Consider the following 22,809-nt stretch of genomic DNA (forward strand, 5'->3'; position numbering starts at 1 on the left):
TATGAGTCGGGCCCATAAGTTCATTCAAGCCTCGAACATTGGCAACCCTGTCGCAGAGAAGTCAAAAAAGAGAAAGGAAGAAGTCTTTTACCGAAAATCCAACAATAACACCAAGAGCAGCCAACAACTCCTCCCGAGAGCTGCAGATCTTCTTCAACAGAAACAGACGTGAAATCTACCTAGATGTGAAACATAAGTCGGTATTATCCATTCCTCCTCCCATAAGAACTTCAATGGAAAGAAGGGATCAACTAGTTAGTGTGAGTACCACCGGGAATGCGGGCATACCACCAAGGACGTCATGAGTTGAAGAAGGCCTTGGACCACCTAACTGATCAAGGAAAGTTGAACAGATACATCAAGCACCATCGGGAAGAGAAGGGAAAGGAAAAGGAAGCAACAAATGATAGTGACAACAGCGACAGGTATGTCGTGGGGATAGCAGGAGGCCATGCCTCAGCAGGCCTAACCGGCCGAGCCCGCTAGGCTCACCTCCAAGCAATAAAGCAACATGTCCTAGAAGTTGAGCCGATGAAGGTGGGGTGTCCTATCATGACGTGGGGATTCTGACCGGCACGTGCATACACCCATGACAACCCCCCTATGATAGAGTTGAAAATTGTCAACTCTCGTGTTAAGAGGATACTAGTCGATAGTGGCTCCTCAGCAAATATCATTACCTTGACTGCTTGCACAAGCTTAACTACATCGAGAAGGATGTAACCCCGACCACTCAACCGCTGATAGGCTTCGGGGGAGGATCTGCACCCCCATGGGGTTTGTGAAATTGGCGGTGAGGCTCGGGGAAAGAAAAAAAGGTAGAAGCCTACCAGTCGACTTTCTGGTGGTCGATACCCCACTGCCCTATAACGCCATCATGGGTAGGCCCACCATGAACAAGATAAAAGCAGCCATCTCGGTATACCAATTGCTCCTGCAGTACAAAACAGATGAAGGCCAAGCCGGGAAGATATATGGAGATCAGTAGATTGCCCGGGATTGTTATACCAACAGTTTCAAAACCTATACTTCAGTTAACGCCCAAAAAAAGAGGAAGAGGGAAGACCCCGCGGACACCCCCGCTAGTCTCGGGGCCTACATTGCAGAAAATCCAAAGTTATATGAACGATGCCAGCCGGTCGAGGAGGATGAAGAGATAATGATATATGAAGATCTCGGGTATGGGTTAAGGATTGGCACGAGTCTCAGCCCCGAGATCAGAGAAAAACTCATCAACACCTTGCGGGAATACAAAGACTTTGCCTACTCCACCTCTGACATGAGGGGCTTAGTTCTCGACTTTGCATTCCACGAGCTTAATATCAAGGAGGGTTTCTTCCTCATCAAGCAGAAACTTAGGCATGAAGGGCCCGAGAGGAACGCAACAGCAGCATCAGAGGTTAAGAAGCTGCTAGAGGCGGACATCATTGAAGAATACAATTATACATAAAACGGCTGGCCAATGTGGTTTTAGTGAAGAAGGCAAGTGGGGCTTGGCGCATGTGCGTCGACTTCACGGACCTTAGAGAAGTATGTGCTAAGGATAATCATCCCCTGCCCAAGATTGACCGGTTGGCGGATTCAACTGTCAGTCACGAGTTTCTCAGCTTCATGGATGTCAATGCGGGATATCACCAGACCCCGATAGCGGAAAAGGAATGGATACATCCAACATTCATTACAGTTCAAGGCATGTATTGCTACAAGATGATGCCCTTCAGGCTAAAAAATGCAGGAGCTACTTATCAACGAACAATCAACAAGGTCTTTTAGGAGCAATTCGGGAGAAACATTGAGGTATATGTGGACGACATGATCGTCAAAAATAAGAAAACCACATAAGACGTGGGGGATTCGGCAGAGACGCTGAGTATCCTGCGATGCCATGGCATGAAGCTAAATTAGAAAATATACATGTTTGGACTCAAAGGGGGGAAGTGCCTCGGGTTCCTGATTGATGAGAGAGGAATCGGAGCCAACCCTGACAAAATCAATGCAGTATTAAACATGTCTTCACTAAGGAACTTAAGAGAAGTTCAGAGGCTAACAACGCTGGATCGTTTCCTATTCCGCTCAGCTGACAAGAGCCTATTGTTTTTCAGAGCACTCAAAAGGAAAAAGTTTGAGTTGGATGACGAGGCCGAGCAAGCCTTCCAGCAGCTGAAATAACACTTGGCAAACTTGTCCAAGCTCATATCACCCTTGTCGAGAGAGACTCTCTACATCTATTTGTCAGTATCCGAATATGCCCTCAGTGTCGTGCTTGTGGCGGAAAGAGAGGGAGCTCAGCACCCAGTATACTTCCTCAGCCACGCCTATAGGAGTTGAAGCCAGGTACAACTAAATTGAGAGAATTGTTTTCGCGCTGGTAATGGCGAGTAGGAAGTTGAAGCCATATTTCCAAGCGCACCCCATTAAAGTCGTCACTAGACAACCTATTAGAAAAGTGATCGAAAGCAGAAATCATTGGACTCGGATGACCGAGTGGGCAGACCAATTGGAAGACTTCGGGCCGGAATATGAGCCTCGAAGATCAATCAACGTCCAAGCATTAGCAGATTTTATCAGCGAATGTAGCTCCCGACCCACTAACAAAGAAGAGAAAGAGTCATGGGAATTACAAATGGACGATTCAGCCACTAAGGTAGGTAGTTGCGCTGAGTTAGTAATCATCCCCTCAGTCGCATATAAAATGGAGTACATTCTGGCTTCAAACAATGAGGCTGAATACGAAGCTTTGATCCTAGGCCTCCAAATATGCATCAACTCGGGAGCTTAGGCAGTAATAGTCAAATCTGACTCGCAACTTTTTGTAGGGCAGGTCTCGGGGGAGTACGAGGCCAAGGAAGACAATATGAGGATGTACCTCGTCAAGAAGTTGTCCTCATTCAATATATCATTTCCCGAGATCATAAAACCAACAAGCATATGCATTAACCCGTATGGCAAGCTCAGCGAAGAGGTTGACCCCTTGAGCATCATATTGGAAGTTCTTGAACAACCGAGCATTAACTCACTCCAGGTCCACACCTTGAACATAATTGATACATGGATGGATGAAATCATAAGCTTCCTCAAAGAGGGTATACTGCCATCGGGAGAGAAAGAGGCACATGCCTTAAAGAAGAAGTCGGGCTGGTTTGTCTGGCATGAGCGGAACCTATACAAAAAGTTCTACACTCACCCACTACAAAAGTGTGTTACACCCTTCGAGGGCAACTACATCCTTCGGGACATTCACGAGGGGGTTGCAGCAGTCATCAAGAGGCCAGGACTATAGTCGGGAAAGCCTTGAGAGCCGTGTACTATTGGCCTACCATGAAATAGGATGCCATGAAATTAGTGAAGAAAGGTCCCAACTGCCAACTCCATGGAGACATCCCTCGGGCCCCGACTGACCCCCTGACAATCATACAAGTAGTGATACCATTCGACAAATGGGGGATGGATTTGATAGGTTCCTTTCACGCAACTTCGAGGCAGAGAAGGTTTCCACTAGTGGCAATTGATTACTTCACCAAATGGGTAGAAGCAGAACCACTAGCCTCCATTACTAACAAGCAAGTATAGAACTTCATATGGAAGAACCTCATCGCCCGCTTTGGTATTTCAAGGACTGATAAGTGCGTTTCAAACACACTTTATGGACTCCTTTTAGCTCATTTTGATCCTCTTTCTACCCTTTCTTCCCTCTTTCTTCTCCATTTCCCCTTCTATTTCATTCACTTGATCATGCTTGATCATAGTGACATTTTGCTAGATTTTCAGTCATTTTTGACCGAATTTCTAGTACATTTGCTTTCACCTTGTTTTGCCATGTTCTTAATATAGGTGAAACTACTAAGATTACTAGAATTTGTAGAGTTGGTAAAGGTAGCAATAAAAATAAAGCACACAATGAGAAATGGTGCACTTGTACCATTCCCCATGTCTGCTCGCACAAAGGAGCACATTGCACAATAGAATCTTGAATAATGAACTTCAAATGAACATAACTTTCAAACAACATATTGGATGAAGATAATTCCAGTTGTAAGTGAAAGATTATTTCGATAGCTTTCCAACGACTGGTCATGAGCTTGATTTGGATCTAAAACGAAAGAGTTATGCGTCTTTTAAGTTGAACTATCCGGCTAGAGTAGAAAAGTTTGTGCGCCCGCACCATTTGAAGACGGATTTTGGTTTTGAGACAGGAGGGTCTGCTGCGCCCGCACCTCCTCTTGGTGCGCCCGCACCCTTCGTTTTCAGAAAAGAAAAATTCGAGCCAACTTTAAAATGATAGTTTTTGTTTTTGTTTTAACTTATGCTTTATTATTCTAGTTTCAGAGAATTATTCTAGGGTTCATATTAGAGAGAAAAACTTTAACCTTGTTGCTAGATTTGAGATTCATTGATCTTAGTTTGTGATTCCTACAATATTAAAGGTACTTTTCATTCAATTTAATTTCAAGTTTCAGTTTTTATTTCATCTTTTGGTGGTTGCTCTTGTTCTTCGTTATTATTAGTTCTCCATTCTTATAGTCTCATAATTGTTATTTCTATTAGTTTAATTATCTCTTAATCATATTTACCCTTAGATTAGTCATATATTTCATCTTTAATTGCTTAGAATCCATGATTGGTGAGTAGTTTTTATCTAGAGTTAAGGTGAAAGTATGGATTAAAGTTTAAATTTTTTGTTAATGTGATTGTGACGTTCTAAAAACGTTTGTGCATTGATCTTGGTGTTTTGAGACCTTAGGATAGATATTGATCACATTTATACTTTGGTTTTTTTAATTTAAATATTCTTAAATCGAATTTAGAACTCATTTATCATCCCCAAGAATCAACTTAATTTCTAGGCCAAGATATTGGATAGAAATTAAGGGGATCCTTTATTAGGGGTTTTTCGAATTTATTGAATCTCTTAATCAATTGACTAAAGACCATTTGAGAGATGATTTAGTTGATTGATTAAGTGATTATTCTTGTGGATCATTCGAGAGAGGACTCGAGTATTTTAGAGGAAAACTAAACCTTGCATAATCGTTTCCTTTGCTTCACAATCGCATCAACGATCATTGTCCATTCTTATTCATACTAGTAACCTTAACTCTAGTGTCTTCCTTTCTGATATTTTAACTCGTGTTATTTGCTAGTTCTTGTTATTAGCTAGTCATAGTTGTTACCAAATCTTTTCAAACCCCAAATACCCTCCAATTAGGTAATCTAGACTTGATAGACTTTAACTGATCCCATTTTCCCTGTGGATCGACCCTAGACTTGCCCTTACTATTTTCTTAGTAATTGCTTGTTAGGTTTTATAAATATTGTTTGAAAAGCGATTTTTGGTGCCTTAACGACACACTAAAAACCTCTTATCAAAGACCCTCATCTCGGATAATGGGAGACAATTCAATAGTGGACCAACCAGGGATTACTGTTCCAGGTTCAGGATTCAGACAAGATTCTTAGCAGTCTCCCGACCTCAAACAAATGGCCAAGCAGAGGCCGCAAAATAAGTGGTGCTTAACGGGATTAAGAAGTCATTGGAAGGGGCCAAGGGATCTTAGATTGATGACCTTCCGAGAGTCCTCTGGTCTGCAAGGACCACAGTGAAGGAAGCTACGGGCCATTCACCTTTTTAATTTGGTCTATGGTAGTGAAGTTGTCCTTCTGGTTCAAGTCGCGATGCCTTCCCCGAGGATGACCTTCTATGAGCATGATAAGAATGAAGAAGAGAAGAGAGTGGACCTTGACTTACTGCGAGAGTCTAGGGGGAACGCCTTACTCAAATCAATCCACAACAAGCAACGGTTACCAGACAATTCAACCTCAGGGTGAAAGCCAGGCCAATTCATGTTGGTGACTGGGTAGTCAGAAAGGTAGAAGCCATAGGGATGACACATCTAAAAGGAAAGCTCGGGCCTAAGTGTGATGGACCTTACAAAGTCACGTAAGTGATCAAGCCGGGAACATACCGACTAGAATCCCTAGAAGGAACTCCACTAGCACGACCTTGGAACACGGACGATTTGAAGAAGTACTTTATCTAATAAGTTAGAATGTAATTTGGCCACACATGAGCCAATATCTTGTTAACTTGGCCACACTTGCCAATATCTTATTAACCACAACTCGGGGCATTCGATTGTACCCTCTTAGAGTTGGCGGGATAGTTTGTAAACTTAGCCACACTTGAGCCAATAGTTTATTTTGTTAGCCAGAACTCGGAGAGGTCTCTTGTACCCCATTAGAGTTGGCATCAATGAGATCATGAATGAAAAGGCTCTATGTTACTTTTTATGGAAGTTGCGTCTAACAAAATAAAACAGTCGCGTTATTCGCGAAATTATACTCGGGACAGTTGCAAACACAATTGTATTTTAAAGAAGTTACTCGGGTGAACTGCAAAATATCAAACCGTTAAGATTAAGAGCAATACAACCTAAGGACCCCGGGAACATAAATCCCTAAGGGTCGAGGAAATCTAAATACAAAAGAGCCAAAAATAATCTAGACAGCCAAGGCCTTGTCAGGAGAGCTGTCGGTGCTACCCGCACCATCCTCCTCTTCTCGAGCTCTTGCCAGGACAAAGACCCCCGGGGTCAACAACATCGGTAATCAGAGCCACAGAGCTCGAGGTGACCTCAGCAGTCGTAGAGGTATGAAGAATAAGCACATCTGCGTTGATAGTGGTTGTCAGAGGAGTGACCATGAGTGTAATACCCCGAATTTTCAAAGATTATTTTATTATTTATTATGGGTTAATATTATTTCCACTTAAACTTATTTTATAATAATGAGATTTTACTCGATAAATATGTTTATTAAAATAATAATTTCATTTAGTTTTGATTTATTTAATAACTTTAAAGTAAATTATTTACTTGTTTTACTATTCATTTCATTATTTCTAATTAATTAAACACTTTATCCTTGGTTGTGGGTATTTTGACCAAGTTGTCCATCCATTATTAGCAATCCAAAGCCCAAATACAAGTCCATATCCATATACCCTTTTAGCCCAAAAAAAAGGTAAAATAAAAACAAAAACAAAAAAAGAGAAGAGCGGTGAAAATAGTTTTTACCACCTTCCTTCCTCCTTCCTCTTCATCTGATGTAGCAACACAAATTAATCCAATTGGTCAACAACAATTCGCGACCCCTCTTTCGCGGCGCCTTTCGGCCGCCTGGCCGTGTATCGGCCAAAACCCGCCAGCCGCCACACATCTTCTTCGCTCCCCCCGTGTTTCGGCCTCCTCTGTTCTACCACCCTCCTTTTGTGCCTCATCTGTATCTCAGTTTGAGAAACATGTTTTTGTTTTGAAAGCTTCCTTTTCTTTTTGCTTATATTTTATTTGTTTAATTTTAATTATTTTTAAACTAAAACTCATAACTATATTAAGTTAGTGAGTTTTGGAATAACTTAGTCTTTTATGAATGTTTCTTGATTTTCTAAAATGAAATAAGGAGTATAATAAAGTTAGTTTTCATATTTAAAATAGTTGTTAAGGATAAGTTGAAATAACTTTGTGAGTACTTTATATGATTTCATAAATGATTTGAAAATTATAAACTCTCTTAAATTAATTAAGAATTTCTTTAAAGTCATTTGGATTACTTAAATCGTTTATTTTATATACGTATATAAAAAGGGGTTATTTTAGGAACTAACTTAGATCTTGTTAACATCTGTTGTAGACTCCGATTTCGAAGACGAGGAATATCAAGAGTGTTAATCCGTTCGGTGAACTTAACTTTGGGCACGCGTCACGAGGTAATCTCCGATGTCCATCTAAACATAGATCCCGTTAGCGTAAAACGAATTGATTACGTGATTATTATGTGTTTATAAAATTTATAAGTATGGACTATAATTATGAGTTATCGATTTAATGTGGATTACGAATACGAATGACAAATGGACAAAGATTATGGATTTCGATTATGAAACATGACTATGGACAATGTACGATATGACGAAGGTGTTTATTATAATGTTATTAAAACCGCTTAACATCATTTAGTAATGTTGTGGTTATTATTATTATTATTATGATTATGATTATCATGAATATTATTATCGTTATCAATATTGAAATTTTATGAAAGTTGGAATTAGTAAGAACTTGTGATATATGAAGTGATTATAAATCTGAAGTGATAATTGAACTTAAGTGACGGTTGTGCCTCTGAAATGAGTTATTGAAATTTTTATGAATGGATTGAGATTATGATATGTTTCACACTAAATTGAACAAGATAACGTAAATGTGTATGTGATTTATGTGATGACGTGAATTAAAAGATGTTAATCACGTAAACCGAAATATCAGAGGAAATGATGAACAGGTTACCCTGTATGAGTGGTTTAGCGGCCCCCTACAGGTTCTCTGGTTATTATGGTGTGATTATTCTGTTACTGTCTTTCTTCTATCTTGTTGTGATCCAAGTAGAAGGTGTGTGCACACTAGGGACTCTGTTATTATGGCCATGATGATTTTTCGTAGGTGGTTACAGGGGGTTGCCCCGGCCTACAAGTAGGTGGTTACAGGGGTTTGCCCCGGCCTACAATGTTGAAGTAAGTGGTTACATGGGTTAGCCCCGGCTTACTGGTGTTCTCTTTTCTCTCCTTGAATAACTGGATTAATTGATTTAATGATGTGATTATTCAATGTATATATACGTGTATATGTGCTATGACTTCCAAAAACTATTAACCTACTATTTTACGAAGTATTTTCAACTTAATTAGTTTACGGGATGGAGTTGGAATTACTCAGCTTTTCTGATTTTTGGGAGCTTGTCTCTCTTGTCTCTTTTCAATGTATCTGTGCAGGTGGGTGATCGATCGGGGGAATAAAAAGGGAGATTATTTAGAGTTGTCATCCACTTAGCATATGATTAGCTTTCGTTGGAACTCTGAAACACATAATTGATTAGTAATGTCTAGCGAACAATTTACTTTGGTTGTAAAGATTAATGAATGTGAGTTTAGTTTGTTTTTAATTTAGCCTTGCATTTATTTTGCAAGGAGATAAGTGTGGTGGTAGCGCCACCCGTCGAATCGAACCCTTGTGGATTTTTTCCCCAAAACCCGAGTCTTATCGAATGAAGAAAGGTTCGAGTCGGCGAGGGGGTGTTAGAGAAATGGTATCAGAGCGGAGTTAAATTAACTAGGGAAAGATTAAAATTGTTAAAAAGTAAAAATTAAGGAAAATGAATCAAATAGGTTTAAACTTAAAATTTGTTAGGAGTCAAGATAAATAAAATATTTAGGCGAAATGAATTAGGATTAAAATATTATTTAAGGGTTTAGTATGGGTACGAATGGGTTATGTGTGCATGTATGAAAGTACTCGTTAAAGGTACTTATTAATTGTTTATATTTTATTAGATGGCCAGGACACGTTTGACCGTCAGGAAATGCACCAGAACCCCTCGTCAAGGACCTTACCTTCAAAGGATGAGGGTAGGAGAGTCCATTTCAGCTTACATCTATAGGTTGCGATTAACCATGAAGTGTTATCACCTCAACGAAGGTCACGAGAATTCAGATTACCTCACGCCACCTAAACAAGCCGATGTTTTAATTCACACTCTCGCCAACGATGGCCCTAATGCCGGACTCAAGAATGAATACTCGGATATTCTGCAAAATGAAAGGCTAAACTATGAGCGCTACACATGGAAAGGGAAGTGGTATCTCACATTGAGTTACCTGGAGAAAAGAATGCTCGATGCTAGAGCCAAGCGGCTCAATGACTACTTAACCTCCGATCATGAGGAACCCAACCATAGTGGCGATGAAGAGGTAGGAAGCAATCCTGCCTCACCCGTTGTAAATCTCATTGGAGATAGAAACGGAGATGAAGGTGAAGACGAGGATCCGTCCGAGTGCGCTGACTAGAAACCCAAATCACTAGCCCTGACCCTTAGATTTATAATGAAGGTCGTAAAAGACCAATTAACTTGTTAAGGATGGTGCAACTGATGCTTATTTGAAAACTTTTATGCTACTATGAACGAATTGTTATAGCACTTTTGGAGTAATGAATGATGAACTTTTGATATGTGAATTAACTATGAAATGAACGAATGGTGAGAACCATGATTATGTGAATTAGCTTTTATATAAGAATCGATGTGAATGGTGGAAACACCCATGTGAATAACGTAGGTAGCTTATGCAATACGTTTATACGCGATCTAGAGCAAGGCGACAAGAAAACCAAATGGCTGAAACTCCTAATCAAGTTGCAGCACGACTTAGGACTCTCGAGTAACTAGCTCAAAGCTTTGGCTTAGTCCTTCAAAATCAGCTCAACAACAACCACCATGGAGATGATCCGCAAGCTGCCATGGCGAAAAAAATTTCCTCTTTGAAACCACCAACCTTTGTTGGTAGAGAAGACCCATTACTTCTCGAAAATTGGATAAGAGACTTCGAAAAGATTTTCACGGCCACGGGTACGCCTGAGGCCCAGAAAGTAGAACAAGCGACCTTCTACTTGTATGAGGACGCTGATACTTGGTGGGAAAGTGTAGGACCAATCGTTAAAGCTCAAGAGAACTTTAACTGGGAAGCGTTCAAGGTAGCAATTAAGGCTCGATTCTTGCCCGGGCACATTCGTAGGCAGAAATACAATGAGTTTAGGTTCAATCAGAGCTATAACATGAGCGTACAAGAGTACGCTCAGAAATTTAATGAGTATGCTCGCTTTTGCCCAACTGTAGTTCCAGATGAGGGAACTAAGGCTCAGAAGTTTGAAGACGAACTTAAGTTTGATCTTCAGACTCGTATGGGAGGTAGTACCTCAACTACTTTCGCGGAGGCGTATGCTAAGGCCTCAAACTTATAGAGAATTCTGCAGCGTGAAAGAGAAGTGCTAAGTAGGCATAAAAGAAAGGAACCTGCGAGCAACAACAACAACCAAGGGTACGACAAAAGGCCCAACAACAACAATGGTGGACGCTACAACAACCGCAACAATCAGAATTATGGACAATAAGCCCATCAAGGAAGTAGGATCCAAAGGAACTTTAATTGCAAGAAGTGTAATAAGAGCCATCCAGGATTCACTTGTTATGGTGAAAGGATCAAATGTTTCGAATGTGGAGAAGTAGGTCACAAGTCGGTCAACTGTCCCAAGAAGCAAGCTCAAAATGGACCGAATGCGAACAAGGGTAGCAATGACAACGTTGGAGGAGCAAACATAATTCAAAACTTCAATAATAACCGCCCCAGTAGAGGAAATGCTGCCCAAAATGGAAATCACAACAACTGCCCTTTTGGAAGTGGAAGTGGAAACTTCGGAAAGAATGGCAGTGGAGGCTACACCAGTGGACGAATCAATGTCATGAGCCGAGTTGAAGTTGACACCGATGCTAACGTTGTGACTGGTACTTTTCTCGTTAACTCAAATTTTGCTTATGTACTCTTTGATTCAGGAGCGTCTCATTCATTCATTTCAAGTAATTTTGTTGATAAGTATCTCCTCGAGTCTACCAGTCCTGTCGAGCCAATATAACCATGCCTATAGGTGAAACTATGTCCTGTAAATCTCTCTTTCAAAGTATCCCTGTAGTTATAGCTGGTACTAAATTACCGGCTGATCTTATCCTTTTTTATCTAAAAGACTTTGACGTTATCTTCGGAATGGATTGGTTAGCCAAGTATAAAGCCAAAATCGAGTGTCATAACCAGAAAATATCTCTTAAAGAACCAAATGGAAATAGGATATCTTATAAAGGCATAATCTTCCAGCCTGATGTCAAAATAATCTCTGCCCTGAACCTTCAAACCTATCTTAGAAAAGGCTACCCTGTCTACCTATGCCAAGTAAGGGATGTAAGCGTGCAAAACGAGGAGTTGGCTCAAATTCCGGTAGTAAAGGAGTTTCCGGAGGTATTTCCTGAAGAGTTACCTAAAATGTCGCCTGTTAGGGAAGTGAACTTCACGATCGACTTAACCCCGAGAACCGGACCTATCTCTAAGGCTCTGTATCGAATGGCACCTGCAGAAATGCAAGAATTGAAGGTGCAGTTGGAGGAACTGTTGGGAAAAGGGTAAATTCGACCTAGTGTTTCGCCTTGGGGAGCCCCAATATTGTTTTTCCGGAAGAAAGACGGATCTTTGAGGTTGTGTATCGATTATAGGGAGTTGAATAATGCCACGGTGAAGAATAAATATCCGCTCCCGAGAATCGAGGACTTGTTCGATCAACTTCAAGGTGCAGCAGTATTTTCGAGGATTGGTTTGAGATCGGGTTATCACCAATTGCGAATTGCTAAAGAGGACATCCCGAAAACAGCATTTCGTACGAGATATGGCCATTATGAGTTCACAGTCATGCCTTTTGGACTCACTAATGCCCCAGCAGCTTTCATGGATCTCATAAATAGGACCTTCCAGCCATACCTGGATCAGTTCGTGATAATATTCATTGACGATATATTGGTGTACTCGAGGAATAAAGAAGATCATGAGGATCAACTGAGGAAAGTATTGGAGATTCTTCGAGAAAAACAATTGTACGCCAAGTTCTCAAAGTGTGAATTTTGGTTGGAAAAAGTATCATTTTTGGGTCATGTGATATCAAAGGAAGGTTGTAATCCCCCACAAATTAAAAAATATATTTAAGTATTTACATAGTTATATTTAAACTCAAATGAGTTTGGAAAAATGATTTGACTATTTAAAAAGGTTGACTATTTTAAAAGTCAAATGAAATTATTTTTTGTGGCTTAATAAAATTGAAAATATTTTAATTAAGCATATTTTAATAAAAGTTTTAAATATTAAAGTATATTGAAAAAGAAGTCTAATGGAATAAAAAATCCTAAAAGGATAAAAAGGAAAAGAGTCATGTTGATGATTTAAGTCTTAAGTTGTTCATCTTATTGATCATCAAACTTCATTAAACCTTATCTCTTTTCCTAAGCCCAAAAAGGGAAGCCTTTATATAAATATCCTAAAACCCGATTATTTTATCCCACACAATTATATTTTTCCCTCAACTCACGCCATTCACATTCTATTTTCTTCCCTTCGATTTTCTCTCTCCTCTTCGGCCGTCGTTCTCTTTCTCTCTCTCAAATCACCTTTCTTCTTCAAGTAACATTTCTTCTTCAATGAGAAACGTCACAAGTCTCCCTAAGATCTCGAAATCTGCTTTGCCGTGCTGCTGCTTGGGGTCCTGTCCTTGCCGACGCCTTTGTTCTTTCTCTTTTGGTGGTTATTTTCTTTCTTCCTTCCTAAGATTCCATTAAACGACTAGGTTTTTATGTTATTTTATTATTATTAATCATTTTCCTAGTTAAATTACTGTTTTTATATATATATAATTTCGGTTTATATAGTATATATTATAAGAAATTTCAGATTTGTTATATTGAGTTTATTTTTAGTTTTAATCATGAAAACAAGAGTTTTTAGGGTTTTTAATTGCTATAAAACTAAAGTAATATATTATGAACTATGAGATTTACTTAGTACGTGATTTTAAATATGTTATACGTGTTTTAAGGATGGTTATTGAATTTTAAAGATGCTGTAATTTCAGAAAAGGGGTATTTAATAGAGTTTTGAGAATTTTTAATTGCTAGAATAGTAGTACCATACTAGGAATTAAAAATAACTTAAGTTTGACACTTAAAATCGATTTTTAAACGTGTTTTAAAGGGGTTTTAAATTATTTAAAACTGCTGTAATTTTTATTTTAAGTTATTAATTTTAGTTACCTTGTTTTCTAGGCGGAGAATACATCGTAGGAGACTTTTAACGATTTAAAGTGGCCTACATGCTAGTATATACGAGGTACGTACATTATTACGTGCTATGTGGCTTAGTATCATGTTTTAAGGAAGGTTTATATTTTAGTATCATGTATAGGACCCTAATTTGTTCGTATATGTGATTTCTGGAATAATTTTACATGTTTTATGCCTGTGTGCAACATGTGACTTAGAATTGATTATGAATATTGAATTATATGTTTGTATGGATTAATTGATGCAAGCATGTCAAGTTAGTTTATTTATTAAATGTTAAAGTGAATCATGTAATGCATGTGTTCTTTAAGAAGTATCATTTTATTATTATCTTATGAGGACTGTGGGCCTTATTTGGTAAGTTTACAAGTTGTACCTATATAAAGGTGAGATTATTGTTGGCTAGGTTCAATAAGTATAGAAAGTTAAGAGTAAAAAAGAATTAAAGTCGCCTTAGATTGTAAGTTGTGATCACTTGTTAAATCCAAAGATAAAAAGAAGTTCGGTTATGATTGTCTGATTATTTATGTATGTGTTACTTATATGTGCGAGTCGACACAAGTAATAATATGTAAATAACGTAAAATGTAACGAGAATAAGTTATAGACTTTAGACTGGTGCACGTCTAGAGTTGGACACTAAGGGTTGGAGTACATGGTGGTAGCCCATGGCTTTTCTAGGAATGGATTGATCACCATCCCTCTTTCAGTTCAAAGGTTCCTCGATATCGTAGGTCACTCTGAAGTACGGAGTCGCGCCCGTATTTCACATTAGTAGATAAGTCAACTCGTCCAATAACTATTCCATTAAAGTAAATAAAAGATGTTTTGAGTTTAGTTCAGTAAAAATTGCCTGTAGATTATTATATGATTATTTCCTATTTATTCCTATACGTTAATATTTAGTATCATGCTTAGGAATGTTTATGTTTGTTATGTAGTACTCAGCTTTGCTGATTACGTGCTTGTTTGTGTATGTGATCATGACATTGCCTTATTGATCCTATGATGATTCTTATGGTGAGCAGAGTCGATATTGTATTGACATTACAGGTTCGCAGATGTGCATCGCATTGTGAATCTGGAGTGGAGAGACTGTATATCTAGCGTAGTTTAATTTCTGCTTTTGTAGGAATATATTTATTTCAGATAGTTGTTTATTTAAGTTGGTTTGTTTAAGTTCTAAACATTTGTCATTGATTTAGTGAGTTTTAATAAAGTTGGTTTTAGTAAATTGTTTTCCGCTGCAAAATTCTGAATAAGCAGATACGTTATCACACGGGCGATAATGCCTGGGTAATTCTCTAAGTTTTACATTATAAAGGTATTTCTAAAAAGAGAGAATTATCGAGGTGTTACAAAGTGGTATCGGGGAGCTTTAGGTTATTTTCAAAATTTATAGGCGCCTAACTAACTAGCTAGCTAGCTTACTAGTTATTTGAATGAAACCTTAGAATTGCTCCTACTTATTCATTTTGAAAACATATATAGAGTATTGTTTTTTTTTAGGCCGAATTTTTTTTTTAAAACATAAACTTTTTTTTTTTCCGTAAATCCTATGGTTCGATTTTTTTTATTAATTCGAATTTTTTTTTTGTTCGAAACATTTTTTTTTAGTGTTCGAATTTTTTTCGAGAAATCGTAATGCTTCGAAATTTTTTTTTCAAAAACTATAGGAGCTTCGGAATTTTTCCGAATATTTTATTAAATCCGAAATTTTGTGAGTCAAACTTTTTTCGAGTGTTCATAAGTACGATTTTTTTTTTTGTTTACTCGAAATTTTTTTTAGACACTTCAATAATATTATTTATAAAAGTGTCTGCAATATATTTTCATACATTTAAGGTTTATATTATTGTATTGTGAGAATGGGTAGTATAAGAAGGGCATGTAGGATAGAAATATTATATGCCTGCATCAGCATCATTAATTGAGAAAAGGAAGTTTTTGAGAGATGTGAGAATTGAGCGTGAATTGGTTAAGAATTTTTTTTTCTTTTTGTTTAAGCTTCGTGTTACTAGTTACATCCGCTAGTGTGCATATGGATGAAAAAATATTTTTAAAAAGGATATAAAATCAAAATCACCACTTAGTAGGAATAAGTGGTTTCTTTAATATTGTAAACTTTTGTGAAGGTTCAAAAAAACCACCTTTTTAAGAAAGATGTTTCCTTTATCATGTTATAACATACCACCTTTCTAACAAATTAGGTGATTTTAGCTGAATAATCACTTATGTCATTAAGGAGATCTCTCATAGGTGATACTTTGCACCTATTTGTAGTAGTGGAACTACAATACAAATAGAACATGATGTCTTAGTACTCTCTCTAACGCGTTCCCAACAATAAATAATCAGGAGTAAATCATAGGCATGAAAACATCACACTTAGTAGGCAAGAAAATATGAACAGCTAGCAGGGAAGAAAAACATTCATGAATCATTAGCAAGGAAGAAAAATATAATGCATTATTAGCAGGGAAGAAAAATATAATGCATTATTAGCAGGGAAGAAAAATATAATGTATCGTTAGCAGGGAAGAAAAATATAATGCATCGTTAGCAGGGAAGAAAAATATAATGATGCTGAACTAACTATCAAATGCAGGTATATAATGTTTCTATCCTATATGTCCTTCCTATACTACCCATTATCACAATGTAATAATATAAACTTTAAAAGCATGAAATATAATGCAGACACTTTTGTAAATAATAATAATTAACTGTCTAAAAAAAAATCAACTTAAAAAAGAATTTCGGACCTATAAAGGTCGAAAGAAAAATTTTCGATTCTAAAAAAAAATTTCGAAAGTTCGAATTATCCAAGAATTTCGAGAAAAAAAAATTTCGAACATTTCGAAGAAGAAAAAAAATATTCGGCCTAAAAAAGTTAAATTTCGGCCTCCCTTAAAAAAAAAAATTCAGTTCCTCTAAAAATTATAAATTCCTATAAGTTTTTCAAAATGAATAAGTAGGAGCAATTCTAAAGTTTTCTTCAAATAACTAGTAAGCTATTTAGTTAATTAGGCGCCTTCAAAGTTCGAAAATAACCTAAAGCTCCCAGATACCACTTTGTAACACCCCGATAATTCTCTCTTTTTAGAAAATACTTTTATAATATACAAGTAGAGAATTACCCAAGTATTATTGCCCGGCCCGTGTGATAACGTATCGACTTATATTCATAATTTTGCAGCGGAAAACAATTAACTAAACTTCAACTTTACTATGTTTAAATGTTTGGACATGACTCATTATGTGGGTTAAGCAAAAATAGGATAGAAAAGCTCAGATGGGTTGAGAAGCGAATATTATGCAGGTATTCAAGCTTTTGGTTTTGTAGCTCCTATTACTAGCAAAAGAAACGCCCTAAATCATTCTCCTAGAGGCTCGTTCTTATGTAATCTTGGGGAGCTAAAATGCAAATCACAAGTTAGGCGATCAATGGTGAGGGTTGTGAGTGAGTCTTACGAGGTTCTTGGCCCTCCTTCGGGGTTTGTCGCGCAAGGGGCAAGGGAATCCATTCATCCAACTCGCTTAATTTCAAAGAGACTCTACCAAAAGTTATCGCTTTCAAGAGACGCTTAAAGTCACAACAGGGCTTCCAAAATCATTAAGTCTAATATAAGGAAGGTCTTCCAATCGAGACATGAACACTTTAGCCACAAATCATGCATGCAACCAAGCTATCCTAAATGCAGAAAAAAGAAGAAAAAGAATAAAAGAGGAAAATATATTTTTTTTTTTTATATATGCAAAGCAAAACAAAACTACTAAAGCAAAGCTATACAGGTGAAGAGAAGTCAGCAGGGGTGGGGGAAGTCAAAACCAATAGACAGGAGCAATCACCAACTGATACCGAAAACCAATGAGACCCCTAAATTCTAACCATCGATGACCCCAAAACTCCCAAGGATATAGACATACATGCAAGTCCCCCAAGCTTAAGCAAAACTCCGCGCTCGGAGTTGCAAAAGGAGGGGGGGAGGGGGTTATGAGAAGCTCCTAATAGTTCCCACCATTACCCCATCGGGAGGGGGGTAAGGAGGGAAATACCCACCATAGTACCCATCAGGATAGTAGGATGGGTAGTGGGGGTAAGGACAGAAAGAAGGCTCCTCAAACGGCCCTTCTTGAGGGTCGAAAGAAGGAGGATAGTGGGGATGGTTAGGGAAGGAAGGCTCTTGTCCGGAGTGGACATTGGCGAGGTGAGTGCGCCAAGCCACCCTAGACACATGGTCGAGGTCGGTGCGGATACCGGCAAGAGTAGCAGTAACCGCACAGTGATTGGCCTCCTGAGAGGCCTGCATCTGGGCTATGGCCGCCATGACGGAGCCCATGTCGAAGGATTGAGAGGAGGAAGCTTCGGCCATCTCATTCTCAGGAATGCGGTGGTCGGGCCTCGGACCTCTCGGAACGCGTGGAATGCGCTCCGTAGGGATGGGCTCAGGGATAGCCCGTGGGATGTCATGGGAAGGGGGAACTCGCCAACGGTTTTCGCCGTTAGTGGGGAGGTCCCAGACGAAGTCGGGCCCTATAAAACAGTAAGACCCCCCCCCCCCAAGCCAAATGCAGTTTTCCTTCTGGTAACCGCACAGAAATTTCATCTGCTGCAGACTGGCACCATCCAATCTGTTGGACTGACCAACAGTAAGCATGCTAGCTTCCAAGCGAGCCAGGTCATCGTCCAACTCCAGGTAGGACGCTAGCTGGGTGACCATTCCACCATAAAGGATCTCCCCAGTCATCGTAGTGCCCCCCCGAATCTCCTGCAGTCGGTGAAGGAGAAGCGCAGCAAAGTTAATTCGGGTTCTATGGTGGGCCCCGTCAGTGGCCAACCAAAGAACCAGCAACTCGTCCTTCCTCAACTGTCCTACTTCCTGTTTAGGAAAGATGGTGTAAACCAACATCCTATGGAAGTAACGGAGAGCAAGATGGATGATCTCCGACGCTTTGGACGAATTCGTCCGAAATGAAGTCGTGCCGTTGGTGATTTTGGCCCACCATTCTTGCTCGTTGTATCCCTTCCAGATGGTGCCCAAAGGGGCGTCACAGGGAGCTCGAGAATCCATCCCGAATGCCTCACAGAATTCGTCGAAGGAGAGTGCTCTAGCTTGAATAAACATACGAAATTGAATAGCTATAGCACCTGTGCCCGGCTCCTTACTTATGTTCAACGTACTCAAGAATTCGAGAGTGAGTTGATCATAAGTAGGTGCATGGACGTCAAGAAAGTCCGATAACCCGACATTACCTGCCATCTCCCTTATCATCGATTCGATGTTAAGGTAGTTGCAGGTAGTGTAGTCATAGAACTTTGTGGGACCAAACGTGCGCTTAAAAAGTTGTTGAAAAATTTGTTTATGAACGGCATTGGGAAGTTTCACAGCATAGAGGGGAGGGGGATTAGAGCTAGACGAGGGTCCTTGTGAGGAGGACCCGGTCTTTGCTCTCTTACACCTAGAGGAGCCTTCACCACTACTTCTTCCCATGGTGGTAAAGAGGTTTTGTTTTGCAAAAAAGGGGAAGGAGAAGTGATGATCTGCTGCAATGACACACCACAAGACGGACTCTCGACACAAAGAACACACAAAAAGAAAAATCAAACCACACAAAGAAACACACAAAAGAAAGGAAAATCAAAAGAGAAAAAACTAGCCTAAGATCTACCAGCTAGCCAATCCACAATTAATAGCAACCAGAAGTTGCTAACAAGCAAGAGTATCACCACTTACAAGAGACTTTCAAGACAAATTCACCAAATCAACCACAATTGGTGCACAAGAATCAACAACACTAGAAATTCATGCAATGTAGTTCACAAAAAGTCAGAATATTATGAATTTATCACAAACCACATAAAATTGCACTTGTTCACCACATCATCCAACACAAATATGAGCAAAGTTCATGAATAATCAAGAAAAATTAAGGAAAACAAGCATGCAATCTAAAAGAAAACACACAAGAGCTCCAAATTACTAGATTATTGATGAAAAAGCAAAGATTAGAAGCGAGTTACCAACATGGAGATGAAAATCCCCAATTTCGAAACCCTAGAAATCAAATCCTTGCAAAACCCCCAATTTTTGTGCCCTTGAATAGTGTAGAGAGGAAGATGATGAAGATTCCGGTGAGATTTGCCGTCGAAAGTCGCCGGAAAAGGGTCGTGGTGGCCGGATCTAGAGAGGAGGAAGAGAGAGAAAGTGAGGGAGTGTGAGGTTTTTTCGAAAATTATGAGGAGAAGAGGAGAAGTGAGGCCCGAAAATAATGAAGGATTGAGAAAAGCCCGCGGTTTGGTGCGGCGCACCTCGTTCAGGTGCGGGCGCACCAATCGTAAAAAAAAGTTCAGAATTCGTTTGGTGCGGGCGCACCAGGAATAGGTGCGGACGCACCAAACCTTCTGTTTTTTCTCTAAATCTGTAGATGTGTTGGTGCGAGCGCACCTCCTCTTGGTGCGGGCGGACAAATCCTTCTGTTTTTCTACTGAAAAATGTGTTTGAAATCTGGTGCGGGCGCACCAAAAAAAAAATTCAAAATTTTTCAACACGTGCGGACGCACCATGAAGTGGTGCGGGAGCACCTTTTCTTCTGTTTTTTCGCAAATTAATTCGTTAAACATGGTGCGGGCGCACCTTGTGGAGGTGCGGGAGCACCACAATGTTTTTCGAATTCTTTTTTTGAAGGTGCGGACGCACCTCGGGGAGGTGCGGACGCACCTCGGGGAGGTGCGGACGCACCTCGAGGAGGTGCGGGAGCATGTTTGCTTCTGTTTTTCAAAATTCTAAACTTGTGCGGGCGCACCATTCTGAATTTTCGAAATTCATCCTTCTCCAATTACTCCTTTGTCACTCCATTTTTCATAAAAATCTTATGTCTAAAAGTAGCCCTCACAGCCAGCTGATGGATCACAAGTCTAACTAACAATCAAAAGAAAAAAATAATAATAAAATAAAAGAAAGGGAAGAAAAGAAAGGGGTTGCCTCCCGTGTAGCGCTTGTTTTAAGTCATTAGCTAGACTAAGAAGGATACATCCATCATGAGAGTCGCTCAGGTGAGCGAAGAATCAAGCAACCAATGGAACCAACGCATGAGAATCATGGTAGAGCTTCAATCTTTGACCGTTCACCCAGAATGGACCGTTCTCATCCATAACCTCATAAGTCCATATGGAGTAGTCTTCAACACGGAGAAGGGACCCGACCACTTGGACTTTAACTTTCCGGGGAAGAGCTTTAGTCTTGAGTTGAACAATAAGACTTGTCCCAACCCGGAATTCTCGTTGTTGAATCCGGTTATCGTGCCATTTCTTCGTTTGCTCTTTGTATAGTCTAAAATTCTCATAACGTCAAAACGAAGTTCTTCCAGCTCTACTAGCCTTTCTTTTCGAGCTTCTCCCGCCAAGTGAAGATCCATGTTGAGCTCCTTAACTAACCAAGCCTTGTGCTCAGTTCAACCGGCAAATGACATGCTTTGCCATAACAAGGCGATAGGGAGTTGCCTATGGTGTCTTGAAAGCCGTGCGAAGAGCCCAAAAGGTATCATCAAGCTTCAAAGACCAATCCTTTCGTGTCCTATTGACCACCTCTCAAGGAGTTCTTAACCTCTCGATTCGAGACCTCAACTTGGCCTTGGGTTTGGGGGTGATAAGGAAGACCTACTTTGTGATTCACCCCGTATTTCTTCAATAGAGCTTCTAATTGCTTTTTGGCGAAGTGTGAACTACCATCACTGATCAACACACGGGGCACCCCAAATCGAGGGAAGATGATCTTCTTCAAAGCTTGGTCACTACCTTATGGTCATTGGTGGAGAGGCAATGGCTTCAACCCATTATCACGTAGTCGACCGCAACAAGAATGTACACATTCCCACAGGAAGGAACGAATGGACCCATAAAGTCGACTCCCCAGACATCAAACGGCTCAACCTCAAGAATGTTCTGTTGAGGCATCTCATGTCGCTTTGTGATGCCACCACTCCTTTGACATCTATCACAAGCCACCACAAATGCCCGGGCATCCTTTTGCAATGTTGGCCAGAACATACCACATTGGAGCACCTTAGCAACAGTTTTGCTTGCTCACACGTGCCTCCACATGCCAAAGTATGGCAATGAGTCAAAACATAGGTCATCTCACACACCGCCTAAACACTCCATCAGCACACTTCTTAAAAAGGAGCGGGTCATCCCAGTAGAACCTCGAAACTTCTTTAAAAACCGCTTCCTTTTGGGAATAAAACCATGAGGCTCAATCCCACAAGCCAAATAATTTGCATAATCAGCGAACCATGGAACCTCATTTCAGAATGGCGAACAATGCTTCTTCTCTCAAATCTTCCTCGATAGGAATCTCCTCCAGATTTCAAGAGGGAGGCGAGAAAGATGGTCAGCTACCACATTCTCCGTCCCCTTCTTCTCTTTCATCTCAAAATCAAACTCCTGAAGAAGCAACACCCACCTAATGAGCCTAGGCTTGGCATCCTTCTTACTCATCAAATACCGGACCGCAGAATGATCCGTATACACCAACGCCTTATTACATGTCAAGTAGGAACGGAACTTGTCAAAAGCAAAGACCACGGCCAACATTTCCTTCTCCGTAGTTGCATAGTTCCGTTGAGCATCATCCAGAGTCCTACTTGCATAGGCTATCACATGAAGCCTCCCTTCCTTGCGTTGCCCAAGAACAACTCCCACTGAAAAGTCACTAGCATCGCACATTAGTTCAAAAGGCAAGCTCCAATCCGGAGCTTGCACAATGGGGGCAGAAGTAAGGGCTTTTTAAGAGTTTCAAAAGCCTTAGTACAAGACTCATCAAATCAAAATCAACATCTTTTTGAAGTAGATTCGCCAATGGTTTGGCTATTTGAGAGAAATCCTTGATGAAACGCCGGTAAAAACCAGCATGTCCAAGGAAAGCACGAACTCCCTCACCGAGTTCGGTGGCGGAAGCTTCTCAATAACCGAAACCTTTGCCGGATCTACTCAATACCCTTTTTCGACACTTTATGCCCAAGACAATGCCTTCCTCGACCATAAAGTGA

General features: G+C 39.8%; 1 protein-coding gene across 1 annotated transcript in view; it reads left to right on the forward strand.

The window, feature by feature from the left end:
• The first annotated feature begins 10,346 nt into the window (after positions 1 to 10,346).
• Positions 10,347 to 22,809, forward strand: part of LOC125494753 (uncharacterized) — a 37,010-nt gene continuing 24,547 nt past the window's right edge. The window contains exons 1-4 of the mRNA XM_048638537.1: positions 10,347 to 10,794; positions 11,113 to 11,388; positions 11,574 to 12,054; positions 12,145 to 12,559. Of these exons, the coding sequence (XP_048494494.1) occupies positions 10,347 to 10,794; positions 11,113 to 11,388; positions 11,574 to 12,054; positions 12,145 to 12,559 (1,620 nt within the window). The remainder of the gene's footprint in view (positions 10,795 to 11,112; positions 11,389 to 11,573; positions 12,055 to 12,144; positions 12,560 to 22,809) is intronic.

Source organism: Beta vulgaris, chromosome 2, assembly GCF_026745355.1.
Source record: "Beta vulgaris subsp. vulgaris cultivar EL10 chromosome 2, EL10.2, whole genome shotgun sequence".
In the NCBI taxonomy this organism is placed as follows: Eukaryota; Viridiplantae; Streptophyta; class Magnoliopsida; order Caryophyllales; family Amaranthaceae; genus Beta; species Beta vulgaris.